Genomic DNA, 10,591 nt, shown 5'->3' on the forward strand with positions numbered 1-10,591 from the left:
GCCTACTGTTTGCGGGAGGCCTTCCTATGGCCTCCCTGCTCCGTTGAACATTTTTGGACTTAATACAATATGAGCTTATTGCTTTTATTGCTGCTTGACTGTCCACATATATATTAATTGTTGAGTTTTAGAGTCGTCTTTATAGATGTGAAAAGTTCTATGGTCAGGCTTCATGCCTTTGTGCCATCCCTCCTCTTCAATTGTAGGGCGAAACCTTCTCTCCCAACTAAAGTACGGAGTCGTATAGTCTGTGTAACCTGAGCTCCACTTTCCTATTAAGCTGTGACCGAAGGTTCTGCAGGTGAATACTCCAGCAGCCACCAACCTCCTCGCGGATTTCGCTGCCAGGTTTTCCGCTATAAGGTCAATAGGTGGCATGCTGAGTATCATTTCCAACGCCGCCGTTGGAGTGGCTTTCATCGCTCCTGTTATGCACAGAGCAGCGAGTCGTTGAATCCTTTCCAGTGGCATTAAGTATGTCAGTTTCTTGTTGCAGTACACCATACTAAGGCCCCATACAGCAATATTGGTCTAACTACTGCCCTGTAGCACCAATGCATCAGAGAGGGTGATAGACTCCAAGTAACGCCCAGCATTCTTTTACATGCGTACAACGCGTAACGTTTCACCATTTCCTCAACATTGTGCTTCCACAGCAATTTACTTTCTAGTATTACTCCGATGTACCTTGCATGATCTTTGAGAAGTAATTCGTTGTTGCCTAGCTTCGGGAGGATCCACGTCCGGACCTTGTACTTCCTGGTAAAAAGTACCATGTCCGTACCATGTTTTAGAGAATTTCATGCAGTTTCTGAGTATAATTCGATTTTTCGGTGACTTTTCAAATATTTATAGTTTTCGGTTTTCATAATTTTTAGATTCTCTGCTTCTTTTTGCGTAATTTCACAAAAGGAATTTTTTGAATAAAAATCATTCCAAAAATGAGAGAAATGAGAATATTTATGCCTACATAATTTGTTAGATTCGTATTTCGGATAGGCCAATACAGAGGCCAAATAGCAATATTAAATTTGTTTATTCAACGATATCCAATAAAGATAGAATGACTCGAAGCCATTTCTCAACTCGATTTCAACGGTATTCGCTTAGGAAAAACTAAATGGTTTTCGATTAATTTAGATTTTTTCCATCTAATCTCACGCAGAGGAAACCTGAAACCTGTGAGATCTGAAGGATAGAGAGAACAATAAATACTCTGTGTTTCGTAGGATTGGAAGTGCCCAAGGATGATAGGTTTACAAGGTTTGGCCAATAACTATGGTGAAAAAGAAAATTGTGAGGCAAACTACGGGTGCCATGTGACGAGGTATTCGGCAACCGAATTATGCACGATCTTTTCACATGTGTTCATACACCCCTCCATTTTGAAAATTCTTTTTCATATCTCACTAACACAATCTTAGTTGTTTCGTAAACAAACCGCTTCGTGACCCCAGGTACGTCAGCCTATCAGCTGATCCTGTCCAATTCGCTGAGAGCAGAATAGCGGTCTGTTATTGGTCACACTATCTCAATTCTTTTCATCAGCAGCTGAAACTGAGAACGCTTGACTGGGAATTTTATTTGTTACAGGGTGACAAAAAATAAATGTATAGAAACGTCTCTGTGCAATTAGATGAACATAATGAATTTTTTAGCGAATGTTCTTATTTTATTATTGTTGTGTGTGTTCGGAAGTACAAAAAAAAGTATTCGTTTCTGTTCAAGCTCTTTTTAATTACTTTGTGTAACGATGTCAAGTAGTCGCTCAGGTATTATAGCCTTGCATCAGCTAGGAGCACGCAACTGCGAGATAGCATGGAAGCTTGGAATTGCACGTTCATTGGTTTCTCGATTTAAGGAGCTTGGTAATGAAGGTGACCGTCCTGGGAGAGGAAGAAAACGAACTGTTAACACTTCCAACAACCGAAAAATCATCAAAAAAAGAGTTCAACAAAATTCGATGGTCTCGATGAGGAAAATTGCTCGTGAGACATATATACTACAAAAATGTCACGGAGGAAAACAAGAAAGTAAGACTCGAAAGATGTCGCTCACAATAATGAAAACGACAGAAATTGGTTCAAATTGTTGAACATCGTCAAAATCCGCGATCTGTGCTCATAGAACAAAATCAACCCAAGAGTGATGCAAAGCCAATTTCCCCGCTTTCATTACTTCCCAAGAATGGCCAAAGGTTTTTGAAACGTTTGAGCTTGTGCATTCGTGCTAAAGGTGGCCTCTTCGAAACTACTATCAATGATAATTTTTTTTCATTAAAAAATGTTGTGTTAACTTATTTTTTGTGACCCTGTATTTAATCGAGATCTTGCGCTCTCTCTCCGCGAAACTCTTTAATGAAGTAGAGTTGAATTTGAATTTGACTAAATTTGTCTTAATGGGCACAATAACATAAGTGTTTGAGCACTTTTGCTGGAGTTCCACAAAGCGCGTCAGTCGTTCTTTTCTCTTGTGCGCCAATTAGCATTAATTAGAAATACCAAGTGTTACCCACTTTCTTCAACGTCCACTTGGCCCTCCCAATGCAGAGAGAAGGTGTTACTCTTCCTTCCTCTTCCACTACCACCATAAGTCGGTGGAAGGATAGCTTGTGTCAATTCGGACGACGTGACCCAGCTAGCGCAATCTCTTGCGAACCTCTTCATCTTTTATATAATTATTAAAAGTACTCTGTTAATATGTTTCAAATCGAACTTTATTTTAATAATTTTTGTCTATTTTACTTCTATCGATCTTAGTTAAGGTATAAATCATATTTTTTTTTATTTTTTTATATAATTTTTTATTTTACAAATTCAATATTTAATGGTTTATAAAAATGAATGTTACCTATTGTAAAAATGCGTGTATTGGTATGTATGTGTATGTAAATTGTATGGATGTATGTGTTAAATCTGGCAATGTATATAAGCTAATATTCGAAGAGTATTGGTAAACAGTAAACTTGTTGGTATAATGTTGATAATTTTAATAAAAATTTAATAACTTTAATAAGTGTAAAAATTTATATTAACAAATACTTCAAAAATTGTTTGATAACATTAGTAGTGTTGTGGCTAAGTATGTATCGTTCATATTTATAAATGGGAGTGAGGATTTAGGCTTCTGTACATTTGGAATTAAGGTACAAAGTTGTTTTTTTTGTAATTTATTTTGATGAAAATGTGTTTATGGATCATAATTACAATTTTTTTCTTTGTTTTCGAATTTCAATATAACAACATTTCGAGTTGTACTCAAAATTATGACCATATTCGTGACTCTTTATTACAATACCTAAATGTTTTACTATTTATTTTATTTTTTACATAAATTTTTTTTAGTCTAAGTAAGTTTTGTTTTGTAAATTTCATGTATTTGAAGGAAGGAAGCATGAAGGCAATAATTTTTGGAATAAATACCAATCTAATTTTTACATATTTATAAATTTCTTAGTATTTATTTAATATAATTTTTTGCATATCAGATTCATAAAATAAATTATTATTAATTTTTTTCAATAAATTGTAGCAATGATAAACGCTTTGTTAAAGCTAAAGGTAACTTTAGTGTTTTGCGTAAATTGACTTTGAAAAATTTATATTAAATAATATTAGTCGGTATATCAATTGGTGTCTATATTCTTATACAAATAGTTTGACGCATACAATTTTAAACATATATCAAAACATTATTTAATTAACTGGAATACATACATAGAGTGTTTGGATACATACAGACAATGGCATGGTGTCTGTTACTGACACTATTACCTCTTGCACGGAAAAATATTGTCCTGAATTATTACTGAATTTACTCAAAATTCTTTAAAAATAAAGAATAAATAGTTGTTTGACTCAAACATAAACAATCGCAGAATTTATTAGGTTGGGGAAAAAGTTCATAGCTCTTAGATGCTTTCCATTTCAATTCAACCGGGCTATTCGGGTCATGTTCTTCGATTTCGATGTAACTCAAATATGTGGCTCTCTGGTCAAAATAATGAGACACGTATTTTTTTGTTCGCCCGAAAAAATTTTTTTTCAACAGTTATCGGCAATTTTGTTTTTCGGCTCAAACTCGATTTTTTTTTAATTATATAAGAAAAACATTTTTTTAAATGCCCATAACTTAGTAAAAAATGAACCGATTTTAATAATTCTGGATTCAAAATGATCGTAATTACTTACACGAGCGACTTCATGTAGAAACAATTGCAAAAAAGTAGTTGAAAATTTTTTATTTAGCAAAAAAGAAAAGAAATTTAAATTTTTTCGAAATTCAATATTTCAAAAAGTGTATTTTTTTTTTTATAACTTTTTCCAAATCAATAGGACATCTCAAATTTTAATTGAGCTGAATGCCTAGTAGCTAAAATGCGTTGTTTTTGAGTAATGAATTTTTGAGTAAAAAACCTGTTCCGCACTTTTTGTTTTTTGCAAAATAAAAAATTTTCAACTACCTTTATGCAACTGTTTCTACATGAAATCGCTCGTATAAGTAATAATGATCATTTTGAACCCAAAATTATTAAAATCGGTTCATTTTTGACTAAGTTATGAGCATTTAAAAAAAAAAATTTCTTCTTCTCAGCCGAAAAAAACCATTAAAATTCATTAAACTATTTATTTCGCATTTAGGAATTTTTCACGTTTTTTTTCAACGAAGCGGCCACATTACTTGTAACCGGAAACCCCCACTCAAGCCGTGTTTTGGTAAAAATATTAGCATTTAAACTATTATTACTCCTTTACATCCAGCAACTTAAAATTTAAAAAAGCACTTAAAACCACCAGCCAATAAAAAAAATTGTGTTTATTGTTCCACGCCTTATGCATTATAAGAATTCACCCATCTGTGAAGGATTAAAAAAAGGTGGCTCTGATCATTTGCATTAGAATTGTTCATACTACTCTCTCAGAAGAAATCGCAACAAAGTCGTCAGAATTAGGCTTGAATTGTTTTTTTTTTTGTCGCTAGAGTGATAACGTAAGTAAAAAAAAATCATCATCATAAATGATCGTGCAAGAACCCAAACAAATTTTTTTTTTCAATTCCGCTTGCTTTGGCAACACTATAATGCATACGCTCGTGTTTTTCTCTTTCGCGCACTCACCAAATAAGTAAATAAATGCTGAAGAGTTGCCGGCCGAACTGATTTGAAGTGTGCTAACTAGCGACAATCTATGTATTAAATGACTCAGCAGCTATGCTGACAAGAAGGCATGAACGTACCTATGTATATGTATTTATTATTATATAAACACACACACATTCCCACCTCTATTTTGTTTACGTTATCGATACGTGCCTCCACAAAATTGAGTATACATTGCTTATTGAGAAACAGCTGCGAGGCTGGAGAGCATTGGAGGTGTGCGAGTTTTATTCACACGTACGCTAATAGTTTATTCCACGTGCACCTACAGTCGCACATATGATAATATATATTAAATTAGCTGTATAAGTAGTACTCGCATGTATGAAGAGTAGTGCAGGTGGAAATTTGTGGAGGTTTTGGGGGCAAAAGTACCTTCTATGTGTCGAGGTACTTAAAATGGTCAAGCGTTTACCATTGTTTTAAGATCTTAAAGTAGCAACTTTAATATAGGTTGATTTATGATAAATTTCAAATTAAGCTTCGGTTAGAAAATTATTGTTAACATTTTTTAGTATTTTAAAACTAATTTTTTTGGCACTGTGCTTTAATTTTTAAAAGTGGTTTATTATGGACTAGTTACCGACTAGTTGAAAATTGAGCTTTAAAAAATTAGTTAAAGCATAACATTAAGCATATTTTTCACAAAGTAGTTAGTTTAATGTGTTATTTTTCACGACTAAATAATGCAGAGGCAAGTGTGTATCAATTTAGTCTCCCCCGTAAAGAGTTGCTGGGTCCGCCAGTGTGTGTGTATAACTATATATATATATTAGAGCATTCTAGGCAGTTAAGCAGCAATTCGGCATCTGATGGTTCAGTTTGCTTTTTAGCATTCAACAGTGTTGATCGTTTTGCGGGAGTTTCTGGATTGGTATGTAAAAATATTTATATCTAAGCGTATGTGCGCGCATGTTTAAGCACACACTCGTGTACATATGTTTGTATGCCGATCTACTATCTTAATATTTTTGCGAAAAATATATGCATATGTATGTGCCTACGTCGAAAAGTTGCAGTTTCCATTGCGTAACATTATTCTAATTGTTAGCAACAACAAAGTTTATCTAATAATTTATTATTATTTGCTTGCAGTTACTTGAATTGATTGAAAATGGCGCTCCGTATTGTGTTCACGATGCCTGTATCGAAAGCTATGGGCCAAACGTTGGTGCGCGCCATGTCATCACAAGCTGTTGCCTCCAAGAATGTTGGCTTTATCGGACTGGGCAACATGGGCAGTAATATGGTGAGCAATCTGATCAAGAAGGGACACAAATTGCACGTCTATGATATTTCAAAAGATGCTTGTGATAGTATGAAAGCCAAGGGCGCCATTGTCTACGAAAAGACCTCAGATTTGGCTAAAAATTCAGACTTCCTCATCACAATGTTGCCCAACAATGACATTGTGCGAGATACTTATAACCAATTAACTGCCGATGGTATCAACAAGAATACCATATTCATCGATTCATCTACCATTGACCCGAATGTAGCAAAAGAGGTGCAAAAGTTCATTACCGGCAAGGGTGCCCGCTTCATTGATGCACCCGTATCGGGTGGTGTTCCCGGTGCTGAGCAGGCCACACTGACTTTCATGGTCGGCGGCACTGAAGAGGAATACAATATTGTCAAGCCCATTCTGGAGTGTATGGGCAAACGTATTACACATTGCGGTGGCTATGGCATGGGCCAAGCGGCCAAATTATGCAACAATATGATGTTGGCTATTTCCATGATTGGCACTTCCGAAGCAATGAACTTGGCCATACGTCAAGGCTTGGATCCCAAAGTATTCGCTGAGATCATCAATTCATCAACTGGTCGCTGCTGGTCGTCAGACTCGTACAATCCCGTGCCCGGCATTACACCCACTGCGCCCAGCAATAAAGGCTACGCTGGTGGTTTTTCCACCGATTTGATTACCAAAGACTTGGGTTTGGCATCGGATGTGGCTACCGCGACAAATACACCAATTCCATTGGGTGCTCTATCTCATCAAATTTATCGCACATTGAAGGCAAAGGGGCTGGGCGGCAAAGATTTCTCAATTGTCTATGAATTCATGAAGAATGAGGCGAACAATTAGGAATGAAAGGGACGAGAAAGCAGGCGAGCGCGATAGTTAAGAGAGCATGAACTTGTAAAGGGCATGCTGGACTTTGCTTGCCGAAAATAGATATGCGCGCATAAGTGTTCATATATGAATGTTTTAGTTGTAGCGCTTCTACTTGAGTTGAAAAAAAGCTTTTATTGTGACATTTTCGCATTTTACCAGATGTGCATTTATTTTAAAACTTTAATTGTATTCCTATTTGAAAAAAATTAAGTGTTGAGCTTTTATTAGTAAAAATAAATAAATTAAATATTTACAAAAACAATGCCTATATTTAGTGAGAAGTAATTGACACCGAGGCGAAGGGGCTTATAAGATATGAATATTTTTACAGAGAGCATGATTTTTGAGAGCTTTTTCTATCAGCCACTTCTCTTATCAGCAGAAAATCGCTAAATATTTTATAATACTCAGTGCTAAAATGCTTACGAGTAAGCTAGCAAAAACGCTTGGTAACATCTTGCGTATGTGCTGTAGAGCTGCGTTCAAAATATTAAGAATGGTATTGCTTTACTAAATTCAATTAAAAAAGTTAAGCACTTGCAAATATATAAGCCATACAATATTCTATCTGCACCTCTGATGGGATACTAAATTAAAGCAGGCCAATTTATTGGGACTATTTTTATCGACAGCGTCAGTAGCAGATATGGATTCTACATAAAATTATGAGAAAAAAAGTCTATTACAGCACAACTCTAAAGTCAAGTTTGAGCCCATCAAAATTTTAAGAGAAGCTACACTTGTGTTCACATAGTTAGGTCACTTGATTCATTTACTATAATCGCAATATTTCTTATGTTAAATTTTTTTCGTTAACTATTAATCAAAATATAGTTCACTGTGTAACGAAAACTGAAAGAATTAAAGTTACAAACTTTTAACAATATGCATAAAAATTTAACAAATTCAAAATGTTTTCACTAAAATTAAAAAAAATTTTTTATTTTAGAAAACTTTTGGTTATTTTAATATGGTAAAATGAAAACTTTAATGGGAAAAATGAATGCATGTAATTCTTTTATTTGTAAATCGAATTAAGACATGCAGAAAAAAATGTACCTAATATTTAGCGCCATTTTCCATTCCATTAAATAGGGAATAGATGTAAAAAAATAAAATTCTCCAGTACAAGTTTGCATTAAAAAGTAACACTCATAGTACTTAAATAAATTATTAATCTGCCTATTAACTCCGTATTAATTAAAAATAGCTTCTTCTAAAATTTGGAGCACCTGAAAATGACTTTAGGGCTATGCGCTAGTGGACTTTTTTCTTATATATTACTATAATTTCAAGTAGAATACGAATTTGCTAGAATCAATGTTGAAAAACAAAAAAATGTACCCGTCCTAATGTATCCCTCATTCACACATGCTTTATTAGGTGCTTTTCCGCGCTTCTCCTCCAGTTTACGATTTCTTGATGTTGCCCTACAGTTCTATGTCAATAGCAAATGGTTTTATGAGCAGTTTTTTTTTGACAGAAATACCTCCAGAGACTAGCCATTGCCTGCAAAAGAGCGACCGCTAGTAGAAAAAAATTATTTTCAAAACCTGATTTCATTTCCGGAGCCATGGAATGATGGTGTACACGTAAAAACTCACGAAAATAAGTATAAAATTAATAACAAACAATTAAAATGAATGGCTGTGAACTCTTGATCAGAATTTATAACACACGAATTTGTTTAAGAAACATGGAATAAGTACTCCACATGCAATATTTTATTAATTTATATATTTTTTAACTTCTAATAGTGGATTGTGGAAAAGAAAGGCACGAAACCAATAAACACAACCAAAAATTAGTTTTTTTTCGAACTGCAGGCGTTATAGGACAACCAAACTGACTTCAGATAAAAGTTGAGTTTGATAACACAAATATGTTTAATATTTATTCTTAATGTTTGAAAATAGGTGTTCGTTATCCATAAAAGTATGTAAAAATTTAAAGAGCAAAAGATAGTTGGATATTGGAGAGCCGTTTATTTTGCGCTGTAGATATTTAACCACCAAAAACTATCTAACACGAAAGCATATGACTGAACCTTTTTTAAACAAAGAAACTTATTTTTTGCGAAATCTGGTCTTTTGTGCACTTCAGCACTTGCGCTGGTTTAAAATTTGCAGTTTATTGTCAGATACGATAAAATGAAAAATTTACCACACAAAAACTATAATTTTTAAAGTAGTTATTATATATTTCTGGTATTTTTTTTTTTTTTTGACAACGCAAAGTTTCTAAATGAACACAGCTGATAAGTCTTTTTCTACCGGTTTTTGCGAGTGTTGCTAAATTTTGGATAGGTTAACTTTTTTACCTTATCTGCTCTTTAGACGAGAATTTTCGCTTACGCTCTTGATTTGGATTGATGGCTGGTGATGGCTAATTTTCCTATCGAACACAACTAAAGTAGGCAGGTGAAGGACAAGAATTTGGATGTGAATCTAAAAAGTTGCAGAAAGAAGATCCGATAAATTCTTTATGATGTATGTATATCATTTCAACATCGTACTATTTAATTGTGTAAAATTTGGGACAGAGGAAGTTCGGGAAAAATAGTTTTAAAAAGCAAGTCTCCACGGAAGAGAAGATTATTATAACTTTCTCTCCCTCTATTGCTAAAGTCTTGAACAGAAATTCCGTCTCTATTCAATGTGTAACAAAACGGCATAAAATTAGAGATTAGAACAAAAGTTAGCATTCAAAAGATTTTCATTGGCTCTGATGAAAGCCGAATTCTAAGAAAAACAATTGAAGATCAGATATTAAGCGCATAAAAACTGGTTTCAAACACTCTCAACATTTTTTTTTAAGAATTGTAATGCCGAAACCAAAATCAAACAAAAAACAGTAGTTGTAATAATCTTATTAACCACAAAAAGCCATATTAAAAAAAAAAGAAAAAATGTTGACTTCGGGAAAATCTTTATTTTTACGCATGCGAATATATTAAGACATACTTTTATATCAATTGAAACTCGAGTTATGGTTTTGCCATGCATGCCAGCATCAGAAGTTGGAAATTTGCTTTTCATGGAGGCAAACATGCCGAAACTCAAGGTTATTAATTCTAATTCTAATATATTATAGAAAATATTGCTAGTTTGGGAATTTTATCAGTGCATTATGAACATTATGACCATTTGCGAGAGTGACTCTTGTTTGGCTATTTAAAGGGCAGCCAAATACCCCCTCAACCACCAAACGTCAATGCCTTAGAGAACTTGTGACATTTCAGATGAAGTAAAAAGTAAAATTAGGACAGTTGTAATTATTCCTATGCAGATTATTCTTAACAGTTTTCTGAC

At 34.0% G+C, this 10,591-nt stretch overlaps 1 protein-coding gene across 2 annotated transcripts; it reads left to right on the forward strand.

Moving 5' to 3' along the window:
- The first annotated feature begins 5,914 nt into the window (after positions 1 to 5,914).
- LOC129246247 (probable 3-hydroxyisobutyrate dehydrogenase, mitochondrial) lies at positions 5,915 to 7,598 on the forward strand. 2 transcript variants are annotated; one of them, XM_054884908.1, is made up of 2 exons: positions 5,915 to 6,032; positions 6,254 to 7,597. In XM_054884908.1, exon 2 carries the CDS (start codon positions 6,273 to 6,275, stop codon positions 7,248 to 7,250), a length of 978 nt encoding a protein of 325 aa, XP_054740883.1. In that variant the 5' UTR covers positions 5,915 to 6,032; positions 6,254 to 6,272; the 3' UTR covers positions 7,251 to 7,597. The 2 variants fall into 2 exon arrangements, with proteins under 2 accessions (XP_054740883.1, XP_054740884.1); XM_054884909.1 differs by lacking the exon at positions 5,915 to 6,032 and adding an exon at positions 6,079 to 6,187 and having other exon boundaries at positions 6,254 to 7,598.
- Positions 7,599 to 10,591: the final 2,993 nt, after the last annotated feature.

The sequence above is a fragment of the Anastrepha obliqua genome, chromosome 4 (assembly GCF_027943255.1).
Source record: "Anastrepha obliqua isolate idAnaObli1 chromosome 4, idAnaObli1_1.0, whole genome shotgun sequence".
In the NCBI taxonomy this organism is placed as follows: Eukaryota; Metazoa; Arthropoda; class Insecta; order Diptera; family Tephritidae; genus Anastrepha; species Anastrepha obliqua.